Consider the following 22028-nt stretch of genomic DNA (forward strand, 5'->3'; position numbering starts at 1 on the left):
TAATGTGGGCGGGACAAACGCCGCTGCCGCTCGCGAGTCCACCGTGTTATATTACGGAGAGATGGGGAATATTTTCTGGATGTACTGTACTACGCTGAGGTAATGAATCATGTGACATTTGAAGATATCTGAACACCCGACCGGTGAGTAACAAGATAGATAATGCCGGTATGAAGATGGAGAATAGAATAAACATGATTTAACCCAAACATTTCCAGTAACTCCATGTGAAAATCTTCACATTTAATTTTCTAAACACACTCACACAAACAACAGATCAACACACAAAATAAACACTACCTACTGGTCAAAGCTAACAATAACATGCTAAAAAATGCTTACATCTAAACACCATTTATGCTACTTCTCCTCCAAATTTCGTCCAATCTTCACCAAATTTGGCGCACATCATCTTCAGACCTGTTTGAATAAAAGTTATCAAAGGAATATTGATATTCAAAACCATTCTTCTGCAACACACTGGCAGGATGTGATCTCAGCAATGCATCTACATATCATCATGAAACTTGATAAGTATCTTCAGGACCACACGCTGAATGTACCCAAGACACTTGATGGCATGTAACAACTTCTGGGTATTTTTCCTTATATCATTTAAAAAGAGTTTGTTCGAAAGTTCTTTTTTCCTATAATTCGCTGGGGTATGCTGAAGTGAACGCACACCATCATCTGAAATTCAAGTGTACTTCCTGTTGACCATCTTGGGTTTGGTCAAACACTGTTTTCTCGTTACTCCTCCTACAAATTATGTCCAATCATCAACAAAATTTGGCATAGATCATGGTCAGAGTAAGCCTCAAAACCATTATCAAATGAATGTTGATATTTAAAACGGTTTGTCCGTAATCTGCCAACGAATCTGACAGAGAAGTCTCCAAACAGGACGTGAGGCTGTATCTCAGCAACGACCTTGCACACTGGCACAAATCTTGGAAGACATCATCAGGACCATGCCCCGAAGCTATGCAACAAATTTTGTGACAGCACCACATACTGGTCAAAAATTGCAATAACATGCCAGAATTGCCTCCATCCAAGTGCCATTTATGCTACTCCTAATCCACATTTTCTCTAATCTTCACCAAATTTGGCTCACATCATCTTGAGACCTGTCTGAACAAAACTGATCAAAGGAACTCTGATATTCAAAACAATTCTCCCATAATGGACTGGAAAATGCATGAATCATTCTTGAATCCCTTTGACTATAGTCCCTTTGCCTATAGTTTGCCTATAGAGCCTATGGCTCTGCTTTCTTTGTGAATGGGTGCCTCACAGAGTCTGGGTGCTTGGCAGCTTTAATTATTATTATTATTATTATTATTATTATTATTATTATTATTATTATCATCTATTTGAAGAAACAAGCATAATTCTATGATTGATTGGGTCATAAATTGGGTGCAGGCCAAATTTCACTCATTTGCGCTCTGTTTCTGTTTTTTGGTCATAAACGAATCATCTATGTTGATGTGAGTGGAACCCTTTTCTGGTTCCAACGTGTTGTCCTCAGACCCGCTCTTAGGCCCCAGTGCAGGGACAATACTGTTTTTTTCCCTTACTTCAAGGACAGCCTTACATGTTCTGTCCCATTTTTCCACAACCCGGTCTTGTAGATGTTCATTATTTCTATCAAGTGTAATATGCAGTGAGTGAAGGCAGGATACAAATGGGATTGAAAAGCAATGAGACAATCAAGAAACAGAAAAAGCAACCCTCAGAAACGCAGGAAACAGTTGATTTTGGTTTTTGAGAAATATTAAGGCACAACAGGGTGCAAATCGATTAACTAATCAAGGACTTAACACAGGAAAGATGAACACAACAGAGAAACCAACCAATGACGGGGCAGGGCGGAGACTGAACTTGAAAGAACGTGGAGAACAACGAACGAACCATGGTCATAAACACGCAGCATATTGAGAGAGGGAATTCATGACACCGGCTTTAATTTAATAAATAAGCCACTTCACCCAAATACTAACTGAATACTACAGATGTATATTTTTAAAAGTTTTTTAATCCAAATCAATTGTGAGATGTAAAAATGTCCAAAGTCTCACCACACTTTCACTTTCTCTCCCATGATATTATTTTGATGCCCATTAGAGCCACTCCAGGGTTATGTCTTACAAATGAGGTGTGGATCTACAGTTACGGTTTAAGGTTAGGTTTTCCATGATTAGAGTTTACAATTACACCTAGGATCTAGGGTTAAGGTTTACCGTTGAGGTTGGGAACGTGGGTTAAGGTTTACCGTTGAGGTTGGGAACGTGGGTTAAGGTTTATCGTTGAGGTTGCGAACGTGGGTTAAGGTTTACCGTTGAGGTTGGGAACGTGGGTTAAGGTTTACCGTTGAGGTTGCGAACATGGGTTAAGGTTTACCGTTGAGGTTGGGAACGTGGGTTAAGGTTTGCCGTTGAGGTTGGGAACGTGGGTTAAGGTTTACCATTGAGGTTGGGAACGTGGGTTAAGGTTTACCGTTGAGGTTGCGAACGTGGGTTAAGGTTTACCGTTGAGGTTGGGAACGTGGGTTAAGGTTTGCCGTTGAGGTTGGGAACGTGGGTTAAGGTTTACCGTTGAGGTTGGGAACGTGGGTTAAGGTTGGGATCTAAGACTAAGGTTACAGTTAGAATAGGGTCTATGGTTAGATTTTCAGCTGTGTTTCAATTGAGTTTTGGTTCTAGGGTTAAGGGTTACATTTTAGATTGGGATCTAGAGTTACAGTTTACACTGGAGGTTACGGTTGGGATCTATGGTTACGTTTTACATTTAAGACTGGAATCTATGATTAGAGAGGGTTAGGATTTGCAGTTGAGGTTGGGGTCAAGGGGTGAGTTGGCTAGTTAGGGTAAGGATCTAGGGATATGTTTTCCAGCTGAAGTTTGGATCTTGGGTTTACAGTTGACGTTGGGGTTTAGGGGTGAGTTGGATAGTTAGAGTTGGGAAATAAGGTTAGGGTTTACAGTTAGGTTTGGGATCTACGGTTAAGTTGGATAGTTAGGGTAAGGATCTATGGATATGTTTTCCAGTTGAGGTTGAGATCTATGGTTAAATTTGATCGTTTGGGGTGGGGGTTGAGGTTAGGTTGTACAGTTAGGTTTAGGATCTAGGGTTAAGAGTTACAGTTAAGGTAATTCTGTGGGTTTAGGGTATAGGTTTAAGGTTTGAATCTAGAGTTAGAGTTTATAGTGTACGCTGTTGGTTAGTGTCTAAGGTTTGGAGTTTGTATCTAAACTCAAGGTCTGGGGTTAAGATTTGGGTATACAGTTAATCCTGGGATCTAAACTTAATGACTTACAGTTAGGGTTGTCTTCAATTTGATGTAATCTGGGGCTAACTGATCCACCTTCTCATCCTAACACTGTGAGTGGACTTTCCCTAGATAGGTTTCAGTTCAACTGTAAATCACATAGCGTACAAGTGAGTAAACAAAATTTAAGGAAGAAAGAAATATAATTTCACACACCTGCATCATAGGGATCAAAGATGCTTAAAAAAAAACTTCTGTACATTTGGCTCTACACTGTGTGTCCGTGTGTGTTTGCCAGCCAGTGAAGCACAAGTGTCTTTTATACATTCATGTAATTGCATTTCTTTCTTGAATTTTCTCAGTATCCGTGAGCCCGACAGAAGGTGCGAAAAAAAAAAAATAAAATTGGTATCTTTGTGTTTCTAAGAGACAGATAGAGAGGACTCATTGTTCTCTATCCCTGCTGTTTGAAATTGAAAGGAACGAGTAAGACAAGACGATCAAGGCAGCCAAACACACACACACACACACACACACACACACACACACACACACACACACACACACAAACACAGAGACCACTGCACAATGCTAGTGTGTTCTGTCCATCTGTGTTTATATAAACTCTGAACCCGAGACAGTTATGTATAGAGTCAATTTAGTGGCAGAAATATTAAACACATTTACAAGAAAATTATTAAAATGCAAGTAATATAACTATTGCCTTTTGAATGTTTGCTATGCCTTTGATTTTGTGGTAAGTTTTTAAAAACATCAATGTTCGAATAAATAATTAAGAAAGAGAGCAACAAAAAAGAAATCAGCAAGTACAGGAACGCAGAATCCAACAAATGCTGGAACTCTAAAAATAAATAAATAAATAAATAAATAAAAGATGCCTTCACACACACACACACACAACTCTAAAAAGCTGAAGAGATGAAAACAGAAAAGTCTCTGTGTATATGTGATGTGTGTATATTACATATACACATATATATATATATATATATATACACATATATATATATATATATATATATATATATATATATATATATATATATATATGTGTGTGTGTGTGTGTGTGTGTGTGTGTATATATATATATATACATACACACACATACATACATACATACATATATGTATTTGTGTGTGTGTGTGTGTGCGCCTTTTGCTCACCAGGTGCAGCATGTCGTAGATGGACTCAGACGAACGTTTGCTCTGTCGATTCCGCTTTAACACTGACATGACTGATCCTTACACACATACACTCACTCACACACACATACACACACCGCGTGCTGAGCCCAGAGCAGATGGGAAACACACTCACACACCCTCACTGTGCACTGATGCTGAAGACTGAATACAGAGACTCACAGATTCACCAGACTGGAGCGCTCGCTCTCTCTCTCTCTCTCTCTCTAAAACTCTTTCTCTAACTCTCCAGTTGCTCTCAAATGAAATACAAGACATAGAAAATTGTGATCGCAGTCCCGATGAAATACTGGAGTCGCTCTCTCTCTCTCTATTACTCTCTCGTTTGCCCACCTACGCACTCTACTTCCAAAGCAACAGCTTCGTCCTTCAAATCTTCTCTAACACTCTCTCTCTCATGCTGTCTTAATACTATCTAGCTAGAGTAGCTAGACAGACAGACAGAACATCTTTTTTTTTAACCTAGAAAAATAAAAGAAATGTAATACAGTCAGTTCAGCAAGAGACACGATTCACCAATGCATCTGATTCACCAAGAGACCTGATTCACCAATTTGTCTGATTCACTAAGAAACCCGATTCACTAAAGAGACCAACTCACCTGTGCATCTGATTCACTAAGAGACCCGATTCACCAATGCATCTGATTCACTTAGAGACCCGATTCACCAATGCATCTGATTCACTAAGAGACCAACTCACCTGTGCATCTGATTCACTGAGACCCGACTCACTAATGCATCTGATTCACTTAGAGACCCGATTCACCAAGAGACAAACTCACCAATGCATTTGGTTCACTAAGAGTTCACTAAGGGTCCTGATACGCCAATGCACCCGATTCATTAGAGACCTGGTACGCCAATGCACCCGATTCACTAAGAGACCTGAGTCGCCAATGCACCCGATTCACTAAGAGACTTGATCTGCCTATGGACCCGATTCACTAAGAGACTTGATATGCCTATGGACATGATTCACTAAGAGACCTGGTATGAATATGGACACGATTCACTAAGAGACCTGAGTTGCCAATGCACCCAATTCACTCAGAGACTTGAGTCGCCAATGCACCCGATTCACTCAGAGACTTGAGTCGCCAATGCACTCGATTCACTAAGGGATCTGAGTCGCCAGTGCACCCGATTCACTAAGAGACCTGATACGCCAATGCACCCGATTCACTAAGGGATCTGAGTCGCCAGTGCACCCGATTCACTAAGAGACCTGATACGCCAATGCACCCGATTCACTAAGGGATCTGAGTCACCAATGCACCCGATTCACTAAGAGACCTGATACGCCAATGCACCTGATTCACTAAGGGATCTGAGTCGCCAATGCACCTGATTCACTAAAGGACCTGAGTCGCCAATGCACCTGATTCACTACGGGACCTGAGTCGCGAATGCACCCGATTCACTCAGAGACCTGATTCACCAACGGACACGATTCACTAAGAGACCTGATTCACACAGAAATCCAACTCCCCAAAAGACCAGATTCAGCAAAAAAAATAAAAAAAAATCGATTCCCCAAGAAACCTGATTCACCAAGAGACCAAATTCACTAATGTACCCAATTCAACAAGAGACCCATATGTAATAAGTTTATGCCTATAATGAAACACTGTGCTATAAAGCTCTGCCATAATGATTTGGTAATTATAATGCCATGTTATTGATAAGTAATAGACTTACTTAGCTTTCCCATTCAATATTGTAACCAGCCTTCAGTGATAATGGTTTCATTTCAGTGCTACAGAGCTCAAATTTGTGCTTACAGAACACGTACGCCCCCCGCCTCCTGTTGTGTTTGTGTGTTTGTGTGTGTGTGTGTGTATAACTGAGCACTTTGTAAAAGACAGATTCATCTCAACGAGTACCAATCAATCCCTCGGTATAAAAGACCACGTCATGCATTCGAGCCAAAAACCTTCCCTGTGTGGGAGTTACAACAGTGTGTAAGTCAATGTGTGTGTGTGTGTGTGTGTGTGTGCGTGCAGGTGTGTGTGCCCTTAGGCTAATTATGGTGTTCTACTGCAGTCTAACCTCACTGACACAAACCCCTGCGGATAGAGGAGGGGGGAGTTCTGTAGCAGTTGGTGGAATAACAGCATGCTAAATCAAGATACAGATGCATGGACAGAAACGCTAATCCAACAGCTGTGCCATAAAAGCTGCAATAAGCTCTGAAAACATGTGTGGAACACAAGGAGGAATACTATCCTTGTGTGAAATTATTATTAAATATTACTACAATGTGTTACCACGACTCATGCACACAACGTATGCTGAGTCAGAAAGATCCGGGATCCAGAACAGTCATTAGATCCTGATTATCTTCTCGTATATACAGTAGATTTTTCTATATAGAAAGGTAGGAAGGCTTAACTGCTTACACTAACTAGCAGTTAGGACGTAAACTCAAATCAAAAAGGAGATCGACGTCACTGGCTTTCAAAGTAAATGAGCTAATGAGCCTATAACTGCAAAATGAATATGCTTGTTCTTGGAGACACTTGAGGTGTGGATCTGAATATAGTTCCATGTAGGCAGCAGAGCGTTGAATCCCAGAGACCTGCAAATACCTATTCTCAGCATGTGTGTGTGTGTGTGTGTGTGTGTGTGTGTGTGTGTGTGTGTGTGTGTGTGTGTGTGTGTGTGTGCGCGCCATCTATACGTGCATTGTATGTGTGTAATGTGTGTCTACCTATAGCTATAACTGCGATTGGACCACGGTAATATGCTAAAATATTGTTGCCTGGACTGCAGTAATGTACTAATAATGGTTAAATGGATATCATTCAAGTAAATCATTCATTCCTGTTCATTCTGTGACGCTTTATCCTGGCCAGTGTCACAGTAGGTCCAAAGCCTAACCAAGGAAGACAAGATTAAAGGTGGAAATATACCTCAGATGTAAACTGGAGAACCCGTAGGAAACCCTTAACAAGCAAAACAGTACAAAGGGTAACTCGAGCTAGAACTTGGGACCTTGAAGTTGTGAGACAGCAATGACACCCACTGAACCACCAAGCCACCTTGGACAAAGGTGCAGTAAAACACTGCATCAGGCAGTTGGAGATCTTTACCTTTTCATAGTCCCTGTACTCGCTAAAGAGCTCGGCGTCATCGTCCAGGCTGTCCCCAGACGTCTCTGATATGAGCCCAACTCCATCATCCAGAATGTCCTCTGGGAAGAAATCGGTACAGAGTGAGGCTAGTGTGGAAACACTCATTACTGTCATGGTGTTAACAAATAACTTTAACTGAATGACAGAAAGAACAAAATATTATGAACAATGAACCATTGACAAAAGTATAGGTATAAGATTACTGCGGAGACAAGGACACCACAAAGTGCATTGAATTCTGCAAGTAGTTCTCCTGGTTCTGACGGCAGTTGGCCCGGTTTCTCACGGTAGCCCAACTTGGTCCTGTAAACAAACCAAGTGAACCCAGATCTTGCCACGAATCCAACCTCATCCTCTTCTAATGGTTAATAAAGCATACCAGTTGCCTTGCCCTGGTGCTTCCAATCTGTCTCATTTTGATTCTGTGGGGTTTGACACACCATCTCAAGCAGGTTAAGATGGCTAACCAAAATACACCATAGTTTTTTTGGTTCTGACCCACTTTGCTCTTGCGAACTCTGTGAAAAGTCCAAGTTACCTCAAGTCCTTTTGTTTAAAATGCAAACAAACTCACCCTGATTCTGGTAGTCCTGCCAATGCCCCAACTTATCTTAGGTTTATCTGCTCAAAAAATAACTCCAGTTCCGATATATTCACCATGGTCCAGCCGAATCCAACACATCTCACCACAATTCTGATGGTTCTGAAAACAACTGCTGCATACAGCAGTTCTTCCAATAATCCAACTCCTCGAAAGTCTACTTGTTATAAAAACAATTCAAATCACCCTAGTTCTGATCTACTCTCCATGCTTCTGCTGGTTTAAATCCACAGATTGGAACTTCTGAACTTCTGGTTCGGTCGGTTTTGATGGCAACCCTATTCACCATGGTTCTGCAGCTGGTACTGCTGCTGGAAGCCCAATCTACTTTGCAAATGCTGTATATTAAGAGCCAATAAGTCAACTACATTCTTCTGGTTTTTAAAGCAAACAAACTTATAGCAGTTCCTGCTGGTTCCAACCCAAATCACAGTAGTTCTTCGGATTCTTACCCAATTTTCCCAAGTTATGCGAGTTCTGCAAGCAAACCCAAGCAAACTATCCCTTGTCCTTGTGGTCTTGTCCATAACCAGGCTCATCCACGTTCTCTTTGTACCCAGGCTAGTTCTATTGGCTTCAGTTATCCTTGAATCATTGCCTAGATGCATTAAACCCAGCATTTGACAATTCACCTGATTCTGCCTCTTCCAATCTAACTCAGCCTGATTTCATTGGCTCTGAAATCAACAGAACTTAGTACCAATGACTACCCAACTCGCATGGTTCTGCTGGCAACAAAACCCTGCTCATATAAAGGGTAGTCCCTTATCAGCATAAGGCAACCAAACTCATTTGGCTTCTATTGGTTTCAAACTAACACCAGTTCTTTTGGTTCTACCAATAACCTAACTTACTATATGCTAGATATGTTGGTTCTAAAAGGAGCTCAATTCACACTAGTTTGAACGTCACCATGGTTCCGTTGGATTTAATCATACTTTTCCTAGTTTTTTCACTAGCGTCCTCAAATTTCTTCAGTTTGGTTCTGTTGACTATAACACAATCAATCATGTCCCTGCTGCTTTAAAACAACAAACTGCCAGTCTGCTAGTTCTGCTGGTTGCAGTCAAACTCATCTTGTTCCTGTTGTTTCTAAAAGCCTACCAGAAAATTTGGCCAACCAAATGCAATGGTTCTGCTAATTCTGACGGTAACCCAATTCTACCCACTTTGCATTTGTTTATAATCTGATATACTAAACAAACATTTACAGTAGTTTCGCTATTTCAAACTCAAATCACCGCGGTTCTGCTGGTTCGGCCAATAATCCAACTCATTCTAGGTCTTTTAATTCTAACTCAACCCACGCTAGTTGAAACCTCATCATAGCGTTGCTGGTTTTAACCGCACCATCCCAAGTTTCTGAAAAGCAAACTATCTTACTCTGGCCATGCTGGTTCTGACAGGCCCTTCCAAGTTCTTCTGGTACCCCATGCAGGATCTGTTGTATCCTATAATATCCTAACTTATCGTGGTCCTGCTGCTTCTAAACAACTCACCATGATTCTTCCATTTTCCAACTCACCACTGCCCTGTTTCTTTTAACCCAACTCATACCAGTCCACATGGATCTCCTGGTTCGGACTTGACTTACCCTGGTTCTGGGAGAAGATGTCGGTGTAGAGTTGCTGGACAGCATCAGAGCGTCTTGGGGGCAGGAAACAGTGTTGTCTTCGGTCCACCAGGGGCAGTGTGTTCACAGTGAGTGAGAGAGATGCCTGAGAGAATGCCGTCTTCATATCGGAGAATGTCAATGTGCTGGAGTTTTTTCCATTCAGTTGTAGGATCTCATCGCCCGCATTCAAACCTGCATTGCCCAGCAGTCATTTCATTCTTTAATACACCATATTAAATGGTCTAAATACAGTTTCTCAGTCATCAAGGTTATTTTGAATGTGTTAGGACAATCACGAATAAACTCGTTTCATAAGATTCAAGCTCACAACACAGACTGTCTTGATTTAATCTTACTATTTGACATATTGATGATCAGTCCTGTGATTAATCATTTAGCCAGATTTAGTTCAAATAGTGGATTGAAAGTTTCACGAGAAGACTCATTGGTATCTAACTTTTCTCTCTCTACTGTTGACCCAGTTCTCAAGAAAGTATGAAACATCATCGATAAAACACACTCGGATGGATTTTAGATCCATATTTGCCAGCTTCCTGACACTGGTGCATCAATATAAAAAAATTCCATCCAAAACATGTCTTGACTTGTATTGAGTCTAACTGGGCACCATATGTTCCACAGCACATATATATGACACTGAAAACAATCGGTGTAAGGCTGGTATGATGGCACTGGAGGGCTATAACGTTACTTATTTTTCTTCTGAGTGGAGCATGAGTCAGCTGGCATGTCTGATCCGAGCTTGCCGAAACCCACAAAGCCTTCAATGCATGTGTTATGTAATGCTGTGTGGCACAGCAATAACACCCATTAACGGGAGCGAAAGAACGAGAGAGCTGGGGAGAGGAGAGAGAGAGACAGAAAGGATAATTAAGCAGAGAAGAGAAGTAATAAACCTTTGGCAAACGCTAATCCTCCTGCTTTTACGTCCGTAATGTAGAGCTGCTGCACGCTGTCGTCCTCCACCATAGAGATCGAGAAACCTGTCAGAAAGAGTATGACGTGAATTAGCACGCATCGGATCGATCTGAATGACAAACCGCACTTGCATACAAAGGATTGTTTTTTTCCCACAGAGACATCATACAGAGTAATTATTACCATAGCCGATCATGCAGGACTCATCCCTGTCAAACTGAATGACTTTCTTAATCTTCGAGCAGAGCTCGATCTCCTTGTAGAGCTGAAAATTGGAGAGAGAGAAAACGTCTCGATTTGCGATGCACCACAGAGAGTTTGTGAGAATGTGACAGGAACATGCACAGCAGGTAGCAAAGCTTTGCAACTGGACATTTACAGTAGAAGGAATAAGCAGAGAAAAAGGACACACAGGGACAAGAGAGACATCAGTAAATGGTGAGCTCTGCTTATTCGAGAAGATAAATTCATTAGTAAAGCCTGACATGCATACTAATTCTGAATTGAGGCAATGCTTCAGTCATTCCACTACCTCCAACAAAAAAATTCTAATAATAATTCCTATATCGTTTATCAGTCCTTCATTTAACAACGAAACGAATTCTTTCCGTTTCTAAGGTTGGATGAAACTGACTTCTGTGGGCCATATTCAGAGTTGAGTTAACTGCTTATAGTGAGGACTGAATTAAAATTTGAAATTAAATCCAGCTCCATTGTCTGACAGTTTGATGTAAAAACACTAATGTTTTGATGGGTTGGAAATACACTCAAATTCAAGGCCAATGTGACATACACAAATGTGACACTTAATTTATTAATAGCCCATGAAGAGCTGTTTTTCAGGAGTGAGAGAGGGCATTGAATTAACAAAAAAGCTAAACAAAAAAAAACATTGCTATTACTTTATTAATCTGACAACTCAAAAATAGAGAATTAAAATAATGTTAAAATCCTATGCAGACATTATGACTGACCTCGATTGTAGTATCTTGTACAATGTGCTGGATCAAGTGCTTTTTTTCTAGGCCGCTGAATAACGAGGTCCCTAACATGACTCTGAGTATAAGGCACTTAATTATTGACATAACCTCTTGACTTAAGTCGCCAACTCTGAATACAGTCCTATCTGAATATCCTGTCTACACACCTATCAATTCCTTTTCTTTTTTTTCCCCCCAGAATGCTGAAATGCCACGCATTTCAGTCCAATAATAACGCATACACTCAACGCTGGTAATTGCTCTGGCATCTCAATGACTAACAGCTGATAATGTCTCTATTAGTGTCTCTATGCATGAGGAATTGTTTGAATATACCAGGTCGTATACGTCTTCCTCTGGCTTGGGGATGTAGAACTGCACCTGTGTCTCAATCAGGAACTTTAAACGCAGGTAATGTTTGGTTGAGTCCAAATCATGAGCCTGGAAAACAAGAGATAGGGGGAGGTCATTTTTATTCACACATTTTTTGGCAATTCAGTTGTTTGTATTTGAATATTGGATGTGTGCAATTGGATTGTGTAAGTAAATGCATGGATGTGTAAGTAAATAAATGCCTAAATATCACAAAAACACACATTAATGCATGGATAAGCAGCAAATGCAATACAGAGTAATGGAATGGCTGGATGTTTAGCTGGCACTATTGTTACTCCTTCATGACTGCAAAAATGATATCTTAGCAAATAAAATATCTTAAATGTAGTCACATTGGTGACAGTGCCTTTCTAACACAAATATATTATTATTTATTTGTATTTATTAAAACTTCCTATTCCTAGTTTATTAAAGTCTCCTATTATTTTATTTGCAGATACTGCTTCAGTTACACTTTTTTTTTTTTACAAAAATAAATAAATACTTATCGATTTGAATGGCTGGCTGGAATATATAGATGGATGGAATGTATGGATGGAAGGATTATATGGATGGATGGATGGATGGATGGCTGGATGGATGGAATATATGGATGGATGGAATATAAGGATGGTTGGATGGATGGATGGCTGGAATATATGGATGGATGGATGGAATATATGGATGGTTGGATGGATGGATGGCTGGAATATATGGATGGCTGGAATATATGGATGGATGGATGGAATATATGGATGGTTGGATGGATGGATGGCTGGAATATATGGATGGATGGAATATATGGATGGATGGATGGAATATATGGATGGATGGAATATATGGATGGTTGGATGGATGGATGGCTGGAATATATGGATGGATGGAATATATGGATGGATGGAATATATGGATGGATGGATGGCTAGAATATATGGATGGATGGATGGATGGATGGATGGAATATATGGATGGATGGATGGAAGGAATATATGGATGGATGGATGGTTGGATGGATGGAATATATGGATGGATGGAATACATGGATGGATGGATGGTATATATGGATGCTTGGATGGTTGGATGGATGGATGGCTGGTATATATGGATGGATGGAATATATGGATGGTTGGATGGCTGGAATATATGGATGGATGGATGGATGGATGGAATATATGGATGGTTGGATGGATGGATGGTTGGAATATATGGATGGATGGATGGATGGAATATATGGATGGTTGGATGGATGGATGGCTGGAATATATGGATGGATGGAAGGAATATATGGATGGATGGATGGATGGATGGATGGAATATATGGATGGTTGGATGGATGGCTGGAATATATGGATGGATGGATGGAATATATGGATGGCTGGAATATATGGATGGCTGAAATATATGGATGGCTGGATGGAATATATGGATGGATGGATGGATGGATGGATGGATCGATGGAAGGAATATATGGATGGATGGATGGATGGATGGATGGAATATATGGATGGTTGGATGGATGGCTGGAATATATGGATGGATGGATGGAATATATGGATGGCTGGAATATATGGATGGCTGAAATATATGGATGGCTGGATGGAATATATGGATGGATGGATGGATGGATGGATGGATCGATGGAAGGAATATATGGATGGATGGAATATATGGATGGTTGGATGGATGGATGGATGGAATATATGGATGGATGGAATATATGGATGGTTGGATGGATGGATGGCTGGAATATATGGATGGATGGATGGAATATATGGATGGTTGGATGGATGGATGGATGGAATATATGGATGGATGGAATATATGGATGGTTGGATGGATGGATGGCTGGAATATATGGATTAATGGATGGAATATATGGATGGTTGGATGGATGGATGGATGGAATATATGGATGGTTGGATGGATGGATGGCTGGAATATATGGATGGATGGATGGAATATATGGATGGTTGGATGGCTGGAATATATGGATGGATGGATGGATGGGTGTTTAGACAAACTGAAGATTAGATACAAAAATGGATGTAAAATGGTAAATGGTCCGTACTTATATAGCACTTTTATCCAAAGTGCTTTACACTGTGTCTCATTCACCCATTCACACACACGCACATACCCACCCATTCACACACCATTGGTAGCAGAGCTGCCATGCAAGGCGCTAACTTGCCATCGGGAGCAACTTGGGGTTCAATGTCTTGCCCAAGGACACTTCGGCATGTGGAGTCACGTGGGCCGGAATCGAACCGCCAACCCTACGATTAGTGGACAACCCGCTCTACCACCTGAACCACAGCCACCCAATGTACTGTGGATGTATTAATAGATACATAGAGGGGTATGTAAAAGATTGATGGATGGATAGATGAGTGAATACATAGAATAGTTGGATGGATGCATAGCTAAAAATAGATAAATAGACCAACAGACAGACAGACAGGTAGAATAAAATAATGGATGGATGGATGGATGGACAGATGGATGGGTGGGTGGATAGACAAATAAAAGCAAAAAACCTGCAACTATTGGCTCTGATTTTTTTGGAAATATTAATGGCCCTTTACAGTATTTAAATTCAAGCTGTTTATACACAAATTTCAAGTAAAACATGACAGAAAACTTACTGATGAGGAAGTCATGTTACACACCTTGCAGATGATCTCGAGTGTGTCGAGTGCTGACTCTCCAGGCCGTATTACGGTGAGAATGGGACGACCGTCGGGCAAACACACCCAGGAGGGCGTGAGGCGGTCCTTCACCATGCCCGTCACACACACCTGCTCGTCTTTCTGCGGGACAAAAAAATAAACAGGCTGAAACACGTGCTAGAGTCTGGTCTCTCGTTTCTGTGCTAGATAGATGGATGGATGGATGGATAGACGAATGGATGGATTAGTTGATACATGAAAATATAAAAAGACTTGAAAATATTAAACAGACAGATGATTGAAAGAATGGTGAATGTAAAGATGGGCAGATGGTAGATTCAAGAAGAGACAGATGATTGACGGATTATTAGTGAGACTTGGATACGATGGATGGTTGGATGGATGGATGAAAGGTTACGCACCAAAATGGAGGTACTGATAGAGGGACAGATAAATGAAAGGGTTGATAGGATAATTAGATACAAAACAGATGGCTGGATATATCTATGTATGTACTGTATGTATGGATGAATGGATGGCTAGATGGATGGATGGATCTGATGGTAGATACAAGAGTTGATAAATTGATTGCTAGAACACATTATGGACAATGGAAGGATGGATGGATGGATGAATAGATCTATTAGTAGATACATGAATGAATAGACAAAGATACAAAACAGATAGAGATAGATGATTAATGGATGCATTGACAGATGGAGGATTAGAACAGTGGATGGATGGATGGACATAATTAGATAGAAAACGGATAGATGGATAAATACATACAAAAATGGAGGTACTGATGTATAGATAAATGAAAGGGTAAATCAATAAGATAATTAGTTATGAAACAAATGGATGGATGGATGGATACACAAACTAATAAATAGATTATTTGAAACAAGAACAGATTATGGCTGGATGGATGGACAGGCACATGGAAACGAGCTGATGAATGGATTGCTAAATACAAGAACAGATGATGGATAAACAGATACAATATAGATGACAGATACACAAATGAACATATGGCTTGACCAATGGATGCAATGCATTAAAGGATGTATAAGGGTGGATGGGCAAAGCTATAGATGGATGGGCAAAGCTATGGATGGATGAACATATTATAGATGAGTAAAACATAGCTGGAAATGAGAAATGGAAAGATCAAGGATACAGCAATGATGCTGAAAACGATTTTTGTTTAATAGATGGATGGATGGATGATTAGAGCTCACCACATTTCCTCTTGAAGATTCCTCCATCATTCCCTCCAGATCTCTCTTCACTGACTCCTCCCCTTCTGCAAACACCTGCAAACAAAAAGCAAATTCATAGCTTTCCCCCAACGGTGTGTGCGTGAGTAATGTATTCACACTGGAAAACTAAGACGTAATGCACTATTAATAAACAGATGACATCATTAAACGACCAAAAATGAAGTCATACTCGAAGGCTTTACTATGTAGTGGAGGTTGTAGATCCACCAGAGGGCGCTATGCTTTATATTTCACTGAAAGGCTCATGAGTACTAACGCAAAAGACACAATGCTTTTAAATCAAGGGAGTAACCATGGTATGGACATTGGGGGGTCCAAGCCCCTCCCCCTCCCCGTTTGAATTCACGTGATTTCTGAGTGATAGAAGCTCCCACAGCATGGGGAAATTGTAGGGTGATGTGGACGTCCTGTGCGCAAATGTATTCTCTGCTCCATAACCTACCATGAAACCTACCATACCAAATACAGCCGAGCTAAGATGTGTGCAGGGAAACCACAAACGCTAACATTTAAACATACAATCACGACTTTTAAACAAACTCAGAAAGGATGTCTACCTATGAAACTAAATTCAACACTATATATGTTGTAAATACAATTTCCCCACGGATGCTTCCAAGCAATGCTGTGCTGTCCATTGTGACGAGGTACCATTATTTTCCCAGAAGAGGAATGACTGACTTAGATGATCGTTTTAATTTGATAAACTGAATATTCTGTTTGTGTAACTGGTGTCATTTATTATGTTAATGTCATCATGCTGTTTAGCTTGCTATGTAATAAGTGTACAAAGTGTACAGCAATATATAGGGGTAACCTGAAACGTTAGCTATGTAAAGGGTACTGGAGTTTTCTTTTCTTAATTCTAAAGACAAACTGCCATCACTAGTTCTGAATGGATGACTACAATATGGCCACAACTCAGACGATAGTTCCATATCTCTCGCTGCCACGCTAGCACATCTTAGCATTATGCTGAGCCTTATATTTGTAAAATCACTTGGTTGTCCTTAGCCCAATTGTAGTGTAAAGGAACGAAATGCTGTGCAACTTTCCTCACTTTCACTCGCATTTATAACAGTCTGTCACAACGTGAGGGTTCACAACGACCTCGGCGGGAGGATACGCAAGTGAATGTAACGTTAATGGTCAAGAACTGACGTTAGCCTAGCCTACTTCGTAGGTGTGAAAATATCAAAAGTTAATTGACGTTCTTAAGAACAAACCAAGCCACAGTATGATGCCTTCTATACTAAGCGAAGGTTACCTACTATTTAGGTATCTAGTTACTTACTGTCTGGAAAAAAAGCTCGTATGTTCTGCTGCACTTTTCTACGCTTGGCTGCTGTCTCCATTTCTTACAGACTGAGCCGCTAATATACATCAACGGACATGCATTGAGTATGGGCGCAACCAAGTGTATAATTGGAGGGGGGGCACACACCGATTCTCCTTAACAAACGGAAATATATTAAAAAGGAATAGACACAAATAAAAAGAATAGATGAAAAGACAGATCCGTTGGCAGGGTTCATTAAAGGGGGACATATAGAAAATGTTTTCTACTGTATATTGGGGGGACAGATTGGAATTTCCTCAACATTGTGGGGGACACGACCCCCCCAAAGAATGTGTGGTTAAGCTTATGTTTTAAACCACTACAAAAGGTGAGGTACTGTGAGGTAAAATGAGGTAGTATATCAGAAAATAATCAATGATGCAGTGGTGTGATTAAATGAAGTTACTGACGAAGACTCTCTCATGGTGGAAGAAGTTACAGACTGTTAGTAGGCATGAAATGATTTCTACACAGTACATTCTAGACCAATATGGCCTCTCAATAATAGTAAAACCTGTGTGTGTGTGTGAGAGAGAGAGAGAGAGAGAGAACCTGCTCAATGCTGGGGTGTGTGTGGGTGTGTATTTTCCTCTTTGAGTTCGTCTCCAGTCCCCACAGTGAGGAGAAGCGACTTTTTCGCTTGCCAGTGGAGTGTGACATGGCGTGTGCTCTCCTCCGAACACCACTTTCTGTACGTGCTGCCACCTACGTGCACACACACACACACACACAGATCTTTCAAACACATTATTTTATTATTTTATATAATAGTTATTATAGTTTCACTCTCTTCCTCTCTCTCAATTTCCCTTACTTCTCCCTGGGATTCTCGTTTCCCTTCTTTTGCTCTCCCTCTGTTCTCCTCCACTCAATCTCTCTCTCTCTCGCTCTCTCTCTCTGCGTTCTCCTCCACTCCATCTCTCTCTCTCTGTGTCTAAGGTCATATTTACATTTTATTCTTCACAATGTAACTAAATAAAAGCACATAATCAATTCATTAACATAGTAAAACACACACACACACACACACACACACACACACACACTGTCTCTCCCACTCGAAGTCTCTCCCATTTTCGCCCACTTTCTTTGTCTTTTGATCTGCATGTCTCAGTCTTTCTTTCTTCCCCCCTCTGTGTGTTTCTCTCTCTCTCTCTCTCTCACCCTTTGTGCTGTTTCTCTCTGGAGGTTCAATACAAAAAAAGTTCAATACAGACTATAAAAAGCCTAAAATATCATCCAGTGTGTGAGGTGTGAGTGTTAGCATTTCAGAAAGCTCTTTATCCCCTGCTATCCCAGAATTCTCTCTACTGTGGCTGTGGGTGGCTACACACACACACACACACACACACACACACACACACACACACACACACACACACACAAACTATATCGACCAGCCAAAGCCTGAAGCAAATGTCCAGCGCGCACACACACACACACTTCGCACCAACGTCTAATAGAGGGAACGACAGTACTGAGACTAAAATAAATTAGAACTGAATCTTCTTGACCCTCAGTTTCTTCTTTCTGCAGAAGAAAATTTGAGAAGAGGAAGAAATGAGGACAGAGAGCTGAAGAGATGGAATACAGCCACGCATAACAGAGAATGAGGTAATGACCGAAAGTGGATAAGATTAAGGGATAACTAAGAGTGGAAGAGCGGTCAGACTGAGGATGAGGTAAAGACAGAGAAAGAGGACAAGATACATATTTCATTATGAAGGAGGTTGAAATGGAGGTATAAGATAAAGATGGAGGGATGAGGTAAAGATGAAGGGATATAGAAGGAGGATATGGGGAAACTCTGGGATTCCACAGAGTTGAGTAAGAGTTGGTGGGGAAAGATGGAGAGATGGGGATGAGGGAAGACGTAAGGATGAGGATGAAGTAAAGATGTAGGAAGAGGAAGAGGTAAACATTGATGGATGAAGGAGTAGAGAATGAAAAATGGAAGGATAAGAAAGATGGAGGGGTGGGGGGGGTGAGATACACATGAAGGGATACGGAAGGAAGAGAGGGGGAAACCGAGGAATTCCATGGAGCAGAGTTAACTGGATTGGTGGATAAGGGTGGTGTAAGATGTAAGGATGACGGAGAGGAGGTAAACATTGAAGGATGAAGGCACAGAGAAGGAAAAATTGAGGGACGTGAGAAGAGAACAAGGAGAAACCGAAGGACTCCATGGAAATGAGTAATTGGATGGGTGGATAAGGATGAGGTAATGATGGAGGGATGGGGGGGGGGGGGGGAATATTGAAGGATGAAGGAGGTAGAGAAGGGAAAATTGAGATATAAAGGATATTGAAGGAGGATGGAGTTAAATAATTAGATTAGAAGATAAGGATGAGGTAAAAATATAGCAATGACAAGGAGGTAAAGATTGAAGGACGAGGGCGTAAAGAAGGGAAAAACAAGGGATTAAATAAAGAAGGAGGGCTGTGGTAAAAAAAAAAAAAGGAGATGGGGAAACCAACATTCCATTGAGTTTAGTAGTTGGATGGATGGATGGATGAGGAAAAGATGGAGAGTTATACGTCAGATCCTGGGAGGAGGAGGAGACAGACGGTTCCAATGGAGAGTGAATTGGATGAGGAAGAGGTAAATGTGGGGGAATAATGATGAGGTGTGGATAGAGGGGGTGGATGGAAGTAAAGAGTCTGGGGAAGATGGAGGTTGGTCAGTGTGGTATAGAATAAGGACACAGTGAAGCCAAGGTGTCCCATGAGGAGGTAAGGATGGAAGGATAAAGTATGATAAAGATGAAGGGTCAAGGAGGAGGAAGCTGAGGTGTCCCATGGAAAGTTGAGTGAAATAATGAGGAGTTCAGGATAAGGAAGTAGATGAGGTTAAGGAAAAGAAGTAGGGATGGGGATCGATATGCAAGTTTCTGGTTTTGTCAGAACCGGAACAAACCCACTTGATTGTACAGCACATTTAGAGACATCCTTTAACCCAGCAACTTGAGGTGCAATTTCCCCAGGAAGCTAGGGTCAGGGATCATCGTCAACCATGATATGACACCAACTGGAGAAGATAGGGTTAAGGACCTTGTTAAAGGCCACAAATGTGGCAGCTTGGCAGTGCTGGTACTTGATCTCCCAAGCTTCTGATCAGCAACCCAGAAGTTTAACCACTGAGCCACCACTGCACTGCAGGATATGCCAGGCACATGTTCATACAATTCAGGATAGGTCCCCATCTCCATATGTCCAAGGCCAAATTAGCCTGAAGGTTCACCAGTATTGCCCCAACTTGTGACAGATGTGGACTCTCACTAGTCATGCTGTGACAAATTTTGGCACTGCCTTTAATTGTCCAGCTTCTGGATCTTCGGACAAAAGACTCCTATGAAGAGTTTTGTGGATCTAGGGTCATACACTAAGTAATAAGGTAAAGATGAAGGAAAGTGGTAACGACAGGGGGATGAGGATCGGGTAAAAGTGGACAGAAGAAATAGTAAGGTGAAGATCAAGAGATGGTCACCAGAGTATGTAAAGCGGAGACGGAGAAGCCTGTGGAGAGTTTAGTGGATGAAGGGAAGGTAAAGATGCAGAAACGGAGAGATGATTTAAGGGTGGAGGGATGATCACCAGAGCGTGGAAGGAAGACACCGAGAAGCCGAGACGTCCCATGGAGAGTTTGGTAGAGCGTGAGGCCACTGAGAGAAGAGGCTTCGGATTGGGCAGCTCCTCTCCCTGCAGGCTGCAAAAATAACACCTCAATCGGAACAAGTCCACGTTATAACACTCCAGATTCTGCTCCCACACTGAGATCTGACAGAGAGAGAGAGACAGGGACAGAAAGACAGGAAAATATTAGTAGATCCTCCTCCGTACAGCCCCTCCTTCATTTCGATCTCTCCAACTAAGGTTTCTAGAGAGGCTTGCCTTTATCTCCTGCCTAAGACCATTTAGCCCCACCTCCCTCTAGCTCCTCCTCCTCCAACTTTACCTGTTCCAGAATGGTTTTCCTCTTCTTGGTATCGGTGACGGAGGCCAGCTGCATGTCTCCCATCTTCTTCATCTTCTCATCCATGTCGATCTTCTGCTCCAGTTTTCGGATCTCGGAGCGCAGGAAGCGTACCGTGTCATCGCGGTGATGTTGCCGAGCAACGGCGGCCGCGCATGCAGAGTGGATCGCTGTCACCCAGTTCTCCACCTCTGTCTGACTACATGTCTTTACAGAGACAGATATACAGGTGTATACAGTGTGTTCCCAGTAAATACAGAGAGTGTATAAGTAGAAGTGCTTCATGAATGAGGAAAAGGCAAGGAAATAAGAATGAGGTGCAGGGATGACTCATATGGAAGAGATAAAGATGGAGGGATGGTCAATCAGGCCTGGGAGGTGTCCCATGGTGTGATTACTGGATAAGCAAAAAGTAAAGAAAAAGCCGAGAAGCAAACATGGTGGGATGTAAAGATGGAGGAGGTAATGCTGAAGGAGAGATTATGTGAATGTGGTGGGAGAAATGGTAGACATTTGTAAAAATGAAGACACAGATGGATGTTTTATAAATGGAAGAATAATGCAAAGATGGGTGGAGGAGTTAAAGGAGGAATGAGATTAAGGTACAGGGAGCAGATCATGG

General features: G+C 41.3%; 1 protein-coding gene across 1 annotated transcript in view; it reads right to left on the reverse strand.

The window, feature by feature from the left end:
• tiam1b (TIAM Rac1 associated GEF 1b) overlaps positions 1–22028 on the reverse strand; it is a 58475-nt gene that overhangs the window by 15399 nt on the left and 21048 nt on the right. Inside the window, exons 7-16 of the mRNA XM_017491697.3 lie at positions 21389–21613; positions 21028–21210; positions 17987–18139; positions 16054–16128; positions 14813–14953; positions 12105–12209; positions 10972–11053; positions 10767–10853; positions 9829–10041; positions 7592–7692 (exon numbers count right to left, since the gene is read on the reverse strand). Coding sequence (XP_017347186.1) covers positions 7592–7692; positions 9829–10041; positions 10767–10853; positions 10972–11053; positions 12105–12209; positions 14813–14953; positions 16054–16128; positions 17987–18139; positions 21028–21210; positions 21389–21613 — 1365 coding nt within the window. The remainder of the gene's footprint in view (positions 1–7591; positions 7693–9828; positions 10042–10766; positions 10854–10971; positions 11054–12104; positions 12210–14812; positions 14954–16053; positions 16129–17986; positions 18140–21027; positions 21211–21388; positions 21614–22028) is intronic.

Source organism: Ictalurus punctatus, chromosome 17 (genome assembly GCF_001660625.3).
Source record: "Ictalurus punctatus breed USDA103 chromosome 17, Coco_2.0, whole genome shotgun sequence".
Classification (NCBI taxonomy): Eukaryota; Metazoa; Chordata; class Actinopteri; order Siluriformes; family Ictaluridae; genus Ictalurus; species Ictalurus punctatus.